This window comes from Cynocephalus volans, chromosome 3 (assembly GCF_027409185.1).
Source record: "Cynocephalus volans isolate mCynVol1 chromosome 3, mCynVol1.pri, whole genome shotgun sequence".
NCBI classification, from domain to species: domain Eukaryota; kingdom Metazoa; phylum Chordata; class Mammalia; order Dermoptera; family Cynocephalidae; genus Cynocephalus; species Cynocephalus volans.
In genome coordinates this window covers 63,674,149-63,689,374 of record NC_084462.1, presented here as the reverse complement: position 1 = coordinate 63,689,374, position 15,226 = coordinate 63,674,149, and the positions used below count along the sequence as shown (strand labels likewise).

General features: G+C 39.3%; 1 protein-coding gene across 6 annotated transcripts in view; it reads left to right on the top strand.

The window, feature by feature from the left end:
* The window catches only part of SCAPER (S-phase cyclin A associated protein in the ER), a 491,674-nt gene that overhangs the window by 429,449 nt on the left and 46,999 nt on the right, over positions 1–15,226 (top strand). For all 6 annotated transcript variants that reach the window (XM_063090894.1, XM_063090891.1, XM_063090893.1 and 3 more), the window contains one exon: positions 3,777–3,932. In XM_063090894.1, the coding sequence (XP_062946964.1) occupies positions 3,777–3,932 (156 nt within the window). The remainder of the gene's footprint in view (positions 1–3,776; positions 3,933–15,226) is intronic.

The following is a 15,226-nucleotide window of genomic DNA, read 5'->3' as shown; positions in this document are numbered from 1 at the left end:
ACCACCATTTTTAATCCATTCACTACGGCATGGCCCTACAATCTAATCACCTCTTTGAGTCTCCACTTTTCGATTACCGTAATAGGATTTTCCACCCTCTTAACAGTCACAGTGGGGACGAAGTTTCCACTACATAAAACTTGGAGGATACAATTCAAGCCTCAGTGAGTTTTGGGGGGACATAATTCAATCCACTACATATACTTTTTATCTCTATACTCATTTTGGAGTCTTTCTTCCTTTCTGGCTATTTTAAGGCCAGTACAGGAAACCCACTTAAGCCATTTTCATGTTGAGACTGGGTGATTTGGAAGCTTTGTGTGTTCACTATTCATCTCAGGAATGGTCTCAGAAATTTTACATCCTTGTTTAAAAAATGTTGACGTCAATGAGGACCCAAAAATGTCACAAAGAAGCAGCACATTTAGAGGAAAAGACAATCTTATAGGAGTCAGAAGACCTTAGGATGTTCCAGCTCTCCTGCTTGAGCTAGTGCTTTGTCCTCCTTGAGCCTCAGTTTTCTTGTCTGTCAAGTGGGGGTAGTAATATAGTTTTCCATATAGTGAATCGGGTTTTCTCATACCCTGCTGATGGGCCTGTAAATTGATTCAAAGTTTTGGGGATGTAATGTGGCTATCCATATCAAGAAACTTAAAAATATACATACCCTTTGACTCAGTAATTCCACTCTGGAAAGTAATCTGAAATTTGGCAGTGATTTGTACACAAAATGTTCATCATAACATGGTTTATAATAGTGAATATTGAAAGCAACCAAAAGTTCCAAAAATATTCCACTAGTACAATGTTATTCAGCCATTTAAAAAATGATGTTTGTGTATCCAATCAGACCTCTAGAATCTAGATCATTTTACACAAAATGCATAGTTAAAAAAAAACGTTATATGATACCACAGGGATATATCAGCAAAATTCAGTTTGTGGGAAAGTGTACAGAATAAACCAGGTTTTATCAAGAAATAAATTTGAAAGGGGAATTTAAAAACAAAGGATGGAGAGATAACCTAAAGATTAAAAAGAGACTTAAGACATTAACCAGCCACAATGCGTGGTTCTTATTTGGATCCTAATATTTTTAAAAATTATTTAAAATGTTAAGACATTTATGAACATTTGGAAGTTTGAATACTGGTTATGTGATGATATTAAGGAATTATTGTGATTTTTCAGTAATCACATGTAATAATGGTATTGTGGTTGTTTTTTATAAGTCCTTATTTTTTTAGAGATACAAACTGAAACAGTTTCAAATGAAATACAGCTGACCCTTGAACAACATGGGTTTGAACTGCACGGATATATTTATACACTGATATTTTTCAATAAATATATTGGAAACTTTTCTCTTATTTTTCTAATAACATTGTCTTTTCTCTAGCTTATTTTATTGTAAGAATACAGTATGTAATATGTATAACGTACAAAATTTGTGTTGATCAATTGTTCATGTTATCAGTAATGCTTCCAGTCAACAATAGGCTTGCTTTTAGTAGTTTTGGGAATGTCAAAAGTTATATACAGATTTTCAATGGCATGGGGTTTGGCACCACTAAGCACTGTGTTGTTCAAGGGCCAACTGTAATATGATGCCTTAGATTTGCTTAAACATAATGCAAGATGGGTGTGGATGGGTGAGATTGGCCATGGGTTGGTGGTGATCAGGGCTGGGTGATGAATGCATAGGGATTTATTATCCTATTCCTGGCTTGTGTTAAAACTTTTCAATAATGTAATTTTTAGATTTAAAATGTAATGTTTATAAAGATATTTTTATGACATAAAAAAAGGCCTAAAATAGTCACTGTCATGAAATTCAGTGTAATGTGAATCATATGAAGAAAGAATCAAATAGAAAAATGTAAAAAGAAACTTATCAAACTATAAGTATCTTTAAAAGGTGAAATTATAGCCAACTTTTCCTACTTTTTCTGCTTTTCCTTACTATATAAATTTCTATAATAAGCCTGTATTTTATAATCATAATAAATAATTTTTCACTTGCTGTAATTAGAACTCTTTTAGAAACCTAACATGAAATAACTTTAGCCAAAAAGGATAGAAAAATGGTTTGTGTACCTGGGAAAGTCAAGGTTTGGAGCTAGGTGCCAAGGCTCTAAGGCTGTTATTAGAGCTTTGTCTCTTTTTGCTCAATTCTACTTATCTCTACTTGGCTTCATTCTATAAGCAGATGTTCTCCATGTAACAAGTAAGTTGGCTGTCTCTCTCTCAGTTTAGATATCCCCAATAAAAAGAGATTCTTCCTATGGTCATATATTAATCCTACAGAAGATGTAGATTGGTCCTCCTCAGATCATGTTCCTATCCTAGACCCAGTCAAAATGGCCAAGGTGATGAGTACTTTGGCTGTCCTGGAGCACACGCTCACTCCTGCTTTATCAGGAGGGTGCCATATTTAATAATCCCCGCCCACCCCTCCACAAGACCACGTGGAATGGGAGAGGGGAATGTGCTGGATAGACAAAAAACCAAAGCTTCCAGCCTCCTCTCTCGTGCTGTTCTTGGGATAATTCGTTGATATGATTAAGGTAAAACACTTTCTAAATTGAAAAGTTCTGTGAAAACACGAGCTATTTTTTAGAAGTCTAATTCTTTAAATCAATAAGATCCTCTATGTGTATATGTATGAATCTATCAGTTTCCTTTATTAAAAAACAATAGGGCTGATGGTCGTCATTTCATACTTCTTAATTTTAAAACTGTAGGAGATGCTCAGTAGCCCAGGTAGATACATTTCCTAATGTAAAAGGAGAAAGAGAACATTATTTCACACCTTCTAAGTAGTAAATTTGGAGGAGGTTCCAAACATGTATCATTCATCAGATTCTCCTTCCTTTTACAAAAAGGTATTATGGTAAATGAATAGTGATGGAGATTGCAGTGCACTTGTAAGCAGAACCATCAGTTCCTTTGCACATATTACTAAAAGTTAATGTGTTGATTTTCAGAACTGCTTTATTTGCAGTCCTACCCTTCTCGTACGTAAATGCAATAGCACTGAATCTGTATAAAATCTTTAAGCTTAGGTTTATTTATCTACAAGGTCATTTTTATTTGTAGTCTTAAAATATTCTTTTCAATGATTGCTGCTTTCTAGACTAATAAAAGAGCTACTGTTGTTGGTTTGGTTTAACAGACAGCTCTAGAAAACTGCTTATTGGTCTAAAAAGATGAATGTGACCTCTTAAATGTTATCATCAACCCTCCGGACTAGTATTTTTCATAACAGAAAGCAGATTCTCAGTATTTGGAATGTTTAATGGTGATGTAATTTTTTTAAATGGAGAACCTATAGTTGGCTTTAGAAGTTTCAGTTGTAACAAGAGTGTCTGGATAGCATAATCATATCGTCTAAATCCATGCATTCTGGTGAATTTGGCTCCCTAGTACTTTAAAAAGTACCACTTTTGAAGAGCACAGAAGTCATTATAAATTGTTTCACTGATTGTCAGACTCTTTAGACTAGTAAGAAAGATCAGATAATCATTTTTATTCATTTTTCTTGAAAAGTAACATCAGAATAACCAAAAGAGGGAAAGAGAAAAAAATTGCTTACAGGAATAGCTGATTATTAAGGACTAAATATAAGGACATTGTTACTTGAGATGTTTTACTCAAACCTATGTTGTGTCTGCTTATTTAGGTGTCCAAGCCTGTATGTAGTAAGAATTATCATTGTAGGTAAAGATGTTGTTACCCTATGCAGATTGATAACATACATTTCTCTCCCATTCTAGCTATGTGGTGAATATAGGTCTGATTGACAAACTGTGTGGTTGCTTCCTCTCGGTGCAAGGCCCAGTGGATGAGAATCCCAAGATGGCCACATTTCTGCAGCATGCCACAGGATTCTTACATGGAATGTGTACACTGTGTTTTGCTGTCACTGGCAGGTAAGGCCTCTACTTGATCTCAATCTAGACAACTCTTGGAACATCTCTTAATTTTGCCCATCTTGGAGTCATTTCATTGGGATGCAGGTGGTCATCTTGCGCCCTTTCCTCACTGTCATTTCTCTGTCATTGGCTTTTATATTGCAACATGTATTATATTTCTCATTTTTCCAGGCCACATGCTCCTGCCGGAGTCTGTTTTTCTTGTTGGTTTTATAATCTTGACTATTATTGCTGGAAGAGACCTAAGATGTCATCCAGTCCCTCTTCCACTGACATCCAGAGAAATCAAGTGATTCTCCTTGTGTCAGTGAGTCAGTGACAGAGGCTATATAATCCAGATCAAGCCAGGTCCTCAGCACAATAGCACAGCACGGCAGTGCTTATGACCATCGTTTAAGTGCTTTCAGTTATAGTCTCCTGGGTTTATTTATTTTCCCTCTGTCCCTTCTTCCAAAGTACCTCCTGAATAAGGGAAGGGAGTCATCAAAAAACAATAGCTCCCTGAAGACGCACATGACCCACGAGCATGGTTAAAGCCAATGTGCTGAGGACTACTACTAGCCTGGTTAGCTATTTGCCCCACCTCATCGCATCCCACCCTGTATACTGTCCTCAAAAGCAATAATTATCCAGTTTCAAGATGGCGGTGGCTGCGATGGTTGGTGCGGAGTAGCTGAGGTGGAAAAGGCGGCCACTGGGCCTCAGGCAGCCGGGAAACTTGTGGACCTTCCTCTCGCCATATCTTAAGGGAGGACCGCTGCTGCTGGCCGGTTGTGGGGGCTGACCACCACTTTGCCCCCGGAAGGAGAGGCTGCCTCATTTACAGGCAACAGCTTTGAAGTGTGGAGCAGGAAAAGAACTGTTTTTTAGCTGCAAAAGCGAGTCTCTAAACAGGGAACACGGCGCCAGGGCTGCTGTGGATGCAGACAGGATCCCGGAGGCCAGGGCCGCGCTGAAGGCGGCCAGCTGCCCTATTCAGGATTCGAGGTTTCAGGCCAGCATTAAAGAAGATTCCGGGAGCGCCTGAGCCGCGCCGCGGTACCGACTGAACAGCCCGAGGCGGCAGCGGCCAAGAACAGGGAAGGCGACAAACCAGAGGCAGATAGTGAGCGCCCGACCTGGCACAGCCCTGTGAGTGACCCCTGGCCCGGCCCTGCTCGGGGGGCTGACACCCACCCGGCTTCTGCGTGCATCACCGGGTCACTCAATGCCCCAGGGCTGCCTCCATTTTCCCAGGTGCTGGCAGCTCCGGCCCAGCCCGGCTCGGCCCCTCACTGAGCCTTCCCACTTGCTTGCCCTGGCGCGGGACTTCCCGGGGCCTGCTGGCCGGCCTCCCCTCCCACTCCCTCCGCGGTCCTCTGGCAGGGCTGGTGGCGTGGGGCGTCCCCGGCCAGTGGCGGGATGGCAAGGAAGTACGGGCGGGACCAACTGTCACTCCACCACACCCTGAACTCCGGCCCCCGGTAAACTTCCTGTTACTGGGAGGCAGATACCATCTCTGCGGCCACCAGTTCGGAAAAACGCCTAACCAATTTCTGATTGGGAATAGTGTGGTAGGAGAGTTCCCAAGTCCGCTTGAACCTGCCGGAGAGCTGGCTGCAGGTGGGCGCTAGACTCGATCCATGCCGGGGGGATACAAAGGTGAACAAGTCCCGAGAAAGATCTACACAGTGCTACAAAGGTACCCAGAGCGACCGGTCATCTGTGCCTATAGCAGAAACCTGGTAGAATTCCTGGGCGAGGCAGTGCCGAGCAGGGTTTGAAGGGCCAGCTGATAAACGAGGGTTGCAGAAGACACGTCCCAGCCCAGCACAGTGCGCACAGAGTGGGGAGACGTGCGGCCAGGGAGGCGGAGACTCGACAGAAACCACACATCCTGTGGGGTCGCCACTGCACGATCCAACAGCCTGGGCCAGACCACACGGAACAGGGAGAAGTCCTGCACAGGAAGAGAAAGCTCAACAGAGATCACACACCCTGTGGTACGTGATCCACCAGCCCAGCAGAGTCCAAGCTGACCAGAAAGGTGGCTCCCCGGAGAGGCCCAAGACCCGAGGCAACCATACACACAAGGCACTAGAGGCCAACTGAGCAGCCACGGAGGTAGCCATACGAAATTGGCAACCACAGCAACATCTTAGTTAGTAATTAGTCTCAAACCGGTGGACTGTGAAACCCCCTGCCACAATGAATAAACATCAAAAAAAAGATACCAGAAATACAAAAAATCAAGAAAGTACACCACCAAAAGTTAATAAATCTCAAACTCTAGATCCTATAGAACAAGAAGCCCTTGAAATGACTGACAAGGAATTTCGAGTGATAATTCTAAGGAAACTGAATGAGATACAAGAAAACTCAGCTAGACATCATGATGAAATGAGGAAAAGTATACAGGATCTGAAAGAGGAAATGTACAAGAAAATCAATGTCCTGAAATAAAATGTAGCAGAACTTGCTGAACTGAAGAAGTTATTCAGTGAAATAAAAAGCACAACAGAGAGTTTAACCAGCAGGCTTGTCGAAGTTGAAGAGAGAACCTCTGAACTTGAAGATGGGCTGTTTGAAATAACACAAGCAGACAAAAAGAAAGAAAAAAGAATCAAAGACATTGAAGAAAATCTGAGAGAGATATCAGACAACCTTAAGCGCTCAAATATCCGAGTCATGGGTATCCCAGAAGGGGAGGAAAATGGAGATTCCATTGAAAACATATTCAACAAAATAGTGGCAGAAAACTTCCCAGGTATAGGAAAAATCACAGATCTTCAGATCCAGGAAGCTCAACAATCTCCAAACGTATTCAGCCCAAAAAGGCCTTCTCCAAGACATGTCATAGTCAAATTGGCAAAACTCAGAGACAAAGAGATAATCTTAAAAGCTGCAAGAGAGAAGCATCAAATCACCTATAAGGGAGCCCCAATCAGGCTAACATCAGACTTTTCATCACAAACCCTAAAAGCTAGAAAGGAATGGGATGATATATTCAAAATACTAAAAGACAAAGATTGCCAGCCAAGAATACTATACCCTGCAAGGCTATCCTTCCGAAATGAAGGGCAAATAGTATATTTCTCAGACAAACAAAAACTGCGGGAGTTCACTACCACACGACCACCCTTACAAGAAATCCTCAAGGGAGTACTGGGTTTGGTTCCTGAAAAAATAACTACCACTGCCATAAAAACCCAAGAAAAATCAAAACCCACTAGTATAATAAAAATGGCATTCATGAAGAGAAAACAAGCAAACAAAAACGCTATCTACAACCTAAGGAACCAACAAACACAGAAACCAAACAGTAAATCAGAAAGCAAGGAACAGAAGACACCTAAGACAACCAAACAACCAATAAAATGCTAGGAATAAATCAACACCTTTCAGTAACAACTCTTAATGTAAAAGGCTTAAATTCCCCAATCAAAAGACACAGACTGGCTGACTGGATCAAAAAGGAGGACCCAACTATATGCTGCCTACAAGAGACCCACCTCACCCATAAAGATTCACATAGACTAAGAGTGAAAGGATGGAAAAAGATTTACCATGCAAACAGAAAAGAAAAACGAGCTGGAGTAGCTATTCTTATATCTGACAAAATAGACTTTAAACTAAAAACCATAAAAAGAGACAATGAGGGACACTACTTAATGATAAAAAGACTGATCCATCAAGAAGACATAACAATCATAAATATGTACGCACCCAATGTTGGAGCAGCCAGATTTATAAAACAAACTCTATTAGACCTAAAGAAGGAAATAGACACTAATACCATAATAGCAGGGGACCTCCTGAACACCCCACTGTCAATATTAGACAGATCATCTAGGCAAAGAATCAGTAGAGAAACACAAGATCTAAACAAGACTCTAGACCAATTGGAATTGGCAGATATCTACAGAACATTCCATCCAACAACCTCAGAATATTCATTCTTCTCATCAGCACATGGATCATTCTCCAGGATAGATCACATATTAGGTCACAAATCAAGTCTCAATAAATTCAAAAAAATTGGAATTATCCCATGTATCTTCTCAGACCACAATGGATTAAAACTAGAAATTAATAACAAATGAAACTCTGGAAACTATACAAACACATGGAAATTAAACAGCATTCTACTTAGTGACATATGGGTCCAAGAAGAAATCAAGCAGGAAATCAAAAAATTTATTGAAACTAATGAAAACAATGATACATCATACCAAAACCTGTGGGATACTGCAAAAGCAGTATTAAGGGGGAAATTTATTGCATTAAACGCTCACTTCAGAAGAATGGAAAGATGGCAAGTGAACAACCTAACACTTCACCTTAAAGAACTAGAAAAACAAGAACAATCCAAACCTAAAGTTAGCAGATGGGAAGAAATCATTAAGATCAGAGCAGAACTGAATGAAATTGAAAACCAAAAAACAATACAAAAGATCAATGAATCAAAAAGTTGGTTTTTTGAAAAGATAAATAAAATTGACAAACCATTAGCATGGCTAACAAAAAAAAGAAGAGAGAAGACTCAAATAACAAAAATTAGAAATGAAAAATTCGATATTACAACTGATTCATCTGAAATACAAGGAATCATTCGAGACTACTATAAACAACTCTACGCCAACGAATTTGAAAATCTGGAGGAAATGGATAAATTTCTGGACACACACAAGCTCCCAAAACTGAACCATGAAGACGTAGAAAATTTGAACAGACCAATAACAATAAAGGAGATTGAAGCTGTTATCAGAAGGCTCCCAACAAAGAAAAGCCCAGGACCAGATGGATTCACAGCAGAATTTTACCAAACATTCAAAGAGGAATTGACACCGATTCTTTACAAACTATTCCAAAAGATTGAAACGGACGCAAATCTCCCAAACTCATTCTATGAAGCAAACATCATCCTGATACCAAAACCAGGTAAAGATATAACCAAAAAAGAAAACTACAGGCCGATATCCTTGATGAATATAGATGTAAAAATCCTCACTAAAATACTAGCAAACAGAATTCAGCAACACATACGAAAAATTATTCATCACGATCAAGTGGGATTCATCCCAGGGATGCAAGGTTGGTTCAACATACGCAAATCAATAAATGTGATACACCATATTAATAAACTCAAACATGGACCATATGATCATCTCTATAGATGCTGAAAAAGCATTTGATAAAGTTCAGCACTCATTCTTGACAAAGACCCTCTATAAGTTAGGTATAGAGGGAAAGTATCTCAACATAATTAAAGCCATATATGCCAAACCCACTGCCAATATCATCCTGAATGGGGAAAAGCTGAAAGCTTTTCCTTTAAGAACAGGAACTAGACAAGGATGCCCACTCTCACCACTCCTATTCAACATAGTGTTGGAAGTACTAGCCAGAGCAATCAGAGAAGAGAGGGAAATAAAGGGCATCCAGATTGGAAAAGATGAAGTCAAACTGTCCCTGTTTGCAGATGACATGATCCTATATATCGAACAGCCTAAAACCTCTACAAAAAAACTGCTGGAATTGATAAATGATTTCAGCACAGTAGCAGGATACAAAATCAACACACAAAAATCAGTAGCATTTCTTTTCTCCAATAGTGAACATGCAGAATGAGAAATCAAGAAAGCCTGCCCATTTACAATAGCTACCAAAAAAATAAAATACTTAGGAATGGAGTTAACCAAAGAGGTGAAAAATCTCTATAATGAGAACTACAAGCCACTGCTGAGAGAAATTAGAGAGGATACAAGAAGATGGAAAGATATCCCGTGCTCTTGGATTGGAAGAATCAACATAGTGAAAATGTCCATACTACCCAAAGTGATATACAAATTCAATGCAATCCCCATCAAAATTCCAAAGACATTTTTCTCAGAAATGGAAAAAACTATCCAGACATTTATATGGAACAATAAAAGACCACGCATAGCCAAAGCAATGCTGAGCAAAAAAAGTAAAGCTGGAGGCATAACACTACCTGACTTTAAGCTATACTACAAAGCTATAATAACCAAAACAGTATGGTACTGGCATAAAAACAGACACACTGACCAATGGAATAGAATAGAGAATCCAGAAATCAACCCACACACTTACTTCCATCTGATCTTTGACAAAGGCACCAAGCCTATTCACTGGGGAAGGGACTGCCTCTTCAGCAAATGGTGCTGGGATAACTGGATATCCATATGCAGGAGAATGAAACTAGATCCATACCTCTCACCGTATACTAAAATCAACTCAAAATGGATTAAGGATTTAAATATACACCCTGAAACAATAAAACTTCTTAAAGAAAACATAGGAGAAACACTTCAGGAAATAGGACTGGGCACAGACTTCATGAATACGACCCCAAAAGCACGGGCAACCAAAGGAAAGATAAACAAATGGGATTATATCAAACTAAAAAGCTTCTGCACAGCAAAAGAAACAATTAAAAGAGTTAAAAGACAACCAACAGAGTGGGAGAAAATATTTGCAAAATATATATCTGACAAAGGATTAATATCCAGAATATATAAGGAACTCAAACAACTTTACAAGAAGAAAACAAGCAACCCAATTAAAAAATGGGCAAAAGAGCTAAATAGGCATTTCTCTAAGGAAGATATCCAAATGGCCAACAGACATATGAAAAAATGCTCAACATCACTCAGCATCCAGGAAATGCAAATCAAAACCACACTGAGATACCATCTAACCCCATGTTAGGATGGCTAAAATCCAAAAGACCCTGAACGATAAATGCTGGCGAGGTTGTGGAGAAAAAGGAACTCTCATACATTGTTGGTGGGACTGCAAAATGGTGCAGCCTCTATGGAAAATGGTATGGAGGTTCCTCAAACCATTGCAGATAGATCTACCATACGACCCAGCTATCCCACTGTTGGGAATATACCCAGAGGAATGGAAATCATCAAGTCGAAGGTATACCTGTTCCCCAATGTTCATCGCAGCACTCTTTACCATAGCCAAGAGTTGGAACCAGCCCAAATGTCCATCATCAGATGAGTGGATACGGAAAATGTGGTACATCTACACAATGGAATACTACTCAGGTATAAAAAGGAATGAAATACTGCCATTTGCAACAACATGGATGGACCTCGAGAGAATTATATTAAGTGAAACAAGTCAGGCACAGAAAGAGAAATACCACATGTTCTCACTGATTGGTGGGAGCTAAAAATTAATATATAAATTCACACACACACACACACACACACACACACACACACACACACAAAAATAAAACCGGGGGTGGGGGGAGAAGATGTACCAACCACAATTACTTGAAGTTGATACGACGAGCAAACAGAAAGGACATTGTTAGTGGGGAGGGGGGAGGGAGGTTTTGGTGATGGGGAGCAATAATCAGCCACAATGTATATCGACAAAAGAAAATTTTTTAAAAAAAATACTTACCAATTTTATAGCCTAAAATATATCCTGTTATAGTTTTCAACCCTGTTTGATTACTAGTAAACTTAGTCACTTATTCATAAAAAAAAAAAAAAAGCAATAATTATCTAGGAAGAACAGGAGAAACCCTCTGGGTGTTCTTTTCTTTCCCCTCCGTATCAAATAAAAGTCATTTACAAGAAAGATTCAGTGTTTCTGATAGGAATATGATGTATCCGTCAGGCATATTGAGGATGTTCAGTAAAATAATTTTCTTATAACTAAATTCTAAACAGCACGTATTTTCATTATTATGAGTTATGTACTTTGTAGGGATTTGTCAAGAAGAAAACCAGTTATTTGAAACTGCTAAAATCTAGCTTCTAAAAGAAGCGTTATCCATCTATATTCAATGTACACAGAATGCCAGTGACTATATTCAGAATCTTTCAAGAGAGAGAATTTATTTTCCAAAATGGACATCCTCAACGCTTTTTAGTCTGTTGTACATAGGGCCCTTAAGCCCACCTATTTTTCCTTATTCTTACCCAGTGCCTTACTTCCAGTCACATTTCTAGGAAGATTAAGATGGTCTGAAATGTTAGGGAAGCCAAGCATGCCCTATATTCAGTGTTCCAAGTTAGTCTGTTCCCATCTAGAAATGCAAACAAAGCCTACCTTCCAGAGATTAGATGAGAACTCAGGAAGTGACTGTATGTGTGTCTGTGACCTAAGTAGGATCAGGTAGTACCATACTACCCAGTGGCTGGCAGAAGTAACAAGGCTCCGTCTAGGGCGTTGGCACCTGCCCACTTGGAGGCCACCGTGTGCCCAGATGGTTCCCATGTGGTTGCCAGGCCCCTCCCTGGAAGTGTCCTCTCGTACAGGAGACCCCTTCTGGCCCTGGCTCTTTTTGTAAACACAGCATTACAGACCTGCCAGCATCTCAAGTCTGCATCACCTGCATTCTTTTCTTGAGTCCAGATGAATATCAGAAACATAAGCATTTCCATATGTGGTTGATGCACAGTTTATGGGCTTCAGCTTCACTTATACACAGATTCAATCACTTGAAATCTTGAGAGAAACCTAAAGGTCATTCACAGTTGCTCATTTTTATAGAGAAAGCAAGTAAGCCAAACTGACTTGAATTAGGACCCAAGATTCCCAGCTTGGTGCTCCCTCCTATATAATTGACTTTATATTATTCAAAACGTGGGAGCATATATTTCATTTCTTTGAAGATTTTGTCAATCACGTGTGGAAAATAGGATCCTCTTCTCTTTAATGCACACAGTCATGCTCTTGTTCCAAAGACACTCACTGAACATCTGCCTTGTGCCAGACTCCAAGCTGGGCACTAAAGATACTGCCCTCAGGGATCCCAGAGCCTAGTGTGGAATCAGACATATAAACTAATAGCTAAAATAGAATAGCTGCAGCAGAAGAAAATGTGCACAGAAGAGGAAGTAAAGCACTCCCAGAGGAGGTCAAAAAAGGCTTCAGTAGGCTGCAATTTAAAGGATCCAGGACAAGTGGAGGGAAAAACTCAGTTGAGAAAAAGAGCATAATATGTGTACTGTATGGTATAGCAGATGTTATTGATGCCTTTGGCTCACCTGGAGGTCACCTGTCCACAGCTTCCTATATTTCTATGCCTGAGGATGTTCTCTGGGCAAGAAGCTATTTGCGAAAGTGCAAGGAAGTTAACACCTCCAGGAATGACCCTCAGACAATAGTTAGTGGATAATACCCCAGCTTCCCTAATTTTCAGTGGGACGATTCTGAAGTATGTTCTGTACAGTCTCTCGGAGGGTCCCTAGTGGTAACCTGTTCATTAACACATCCTTAATTGACTTTTCTCCCTTCCTTGTTTCCCTTCTCTACTTCCTCACAAATAATCTATTTTCATCCATGTCATTGTTTCAGGATCTGCTTTTGAGGCAACTCAAACCAAGATATGGATATGCTAGACTTTGTGTCATGTTCAGTTTGGTGTAGTGTACAGTTGGGTAACTGTGGAGAGTGATGGGAGATGAAGTGTTAAGTGAGCTCCATAAATATTAGTTCTTTGGAGGCTGAAAAGTAGCCAAGAGCTGTGAAAGACCACTGAAATTGTTTAAGAGGGAGTAACAGGATCAAATTTCTATCATAGAATGATCACTCTTGAAAAGTATAAAGATGACTAGAATGGCACAAGCTTAGAGGCAAAGGATTAATAAAGAGGCTTTTGCATGAACCAGGTGAGAAATGTTAAGGACCTGTAGGGTCAACGGAAACAGAGAGGAGCAAATACATTAAGAGGAGATAGATTAAATGTAGAGAGAGAGCATAGGGCTTGAGGATTTGGGAGGTGAAAGGAGGAGGAATCTAGAATGACTACCAGGGTTCTGACTTGAAATTATTGAATGGTAGATGGTATAGTCTCCAAATCAGGGAATATAAGCAGTTTTTCATACAGGAAATATGAGTTTGGTCCAAGACATGCCAAAGAATTATTATATATAATATAGGATTGTCATATATGAGCACATGTACAAAGGTACTTTAAAAATTCATGGAAAAATAGAATTAAAAGATAATATGAATCATTCCATGAACTCTTTGAAGACCCCTTGTATGTATAGACTTTGGTCTACTTGGATAATCCGTAGGTATGTCTAGGATCAAACTCATATTTTCTCTGTGAAAAAACTGTTTATATTTTCTAATTAGGAGACTATACCATCTACCACAAAAAGGTTATAGTTAGTATATATTTTACACATACAATAAATTTTATATAGATTTTAAAACAAAATTTTATATTTATTTTATATATTAGAGATACGAAATATAATTGTTTCTATGTACGTATACAACTGGATTTTAAATAAATCAAAATTTACACTTGGTGGTTTTCAGGAATTCTTAATCTTTTTTTTCCCCAATATAATTTCCTTCTCCAACCTCAGTTGCTTAGCAAATTTCTATTAGTAGGACTTGTTACAAATACAGATTATTCTAGAAAAAGGGTCAAGGTGGTTTCTGCTTAGTTTACCTAGGAAATTCTTAGCAGTATCAGTGTAAGCTACTTCTCTGAAAGAAGTGAGAAAAAATGACTCCTAATTATTGTTTTTCCTCTCATCCTTCAGTCTCACAGCATTTCCTGAACACCACCAGATCACAGGAATACAGGGAGTTTTTTCTAGGTCTTCAGATTTGCTTACCTCTAATATTCACAGATTGTTTTGTTCTGCTTTCCATTTCTTCATGGAAATTATGTTTCTAAACTGTGAACTATAGGGACCTGTTAAAGCATTTTGTTACATGCGTTAAACAAAGTTCCTGCTCTAGGTCACAGCCTTGTCTAAGAAGAAAGGTAGTGTGGTTTTTGCTTTATTGGAATAATTCACATAATGCCTGTTTTGGCTAACAGAAGCAAGCCAGAGAGTCGAGGAAGGCTTGTCCTCAAAGCTCTTTTGTGACTGGCAAGAATAAAAGACAAAGAGGAGCCTTCGAGGCCTTCAAAAATTGCCTCTTGTGCTGGCAGACCCTGAGATAATTAAGCGGACTAATTGATAGCACCAGCTTTGAGTAAACACTCTGCAGTCTGCCGGTGGCCCAGTCTTTGTGATGGTGATTACAGCAGGTCTGCCTTTGCACCACTCTCCTATTGTGCCCCTAATCTTCTAATTTTTACCTAGATTTTCTGAAAGACAATTTGGGTGTCAGAATTTGTGCTGTTAACTTTTGCTTCCACGTGTGGGAGAAGAGCACTAGTCGATGACTTTTCTACCAGGCTTGGTTTTGAAAAATGAACTTGTATTTCTTTAAGTAAAAATTAAAATTGTAATCCTCTGGTGAAAGGATTGGTTTTATGTTAGGATTACTCCAGAATTTTAATATGG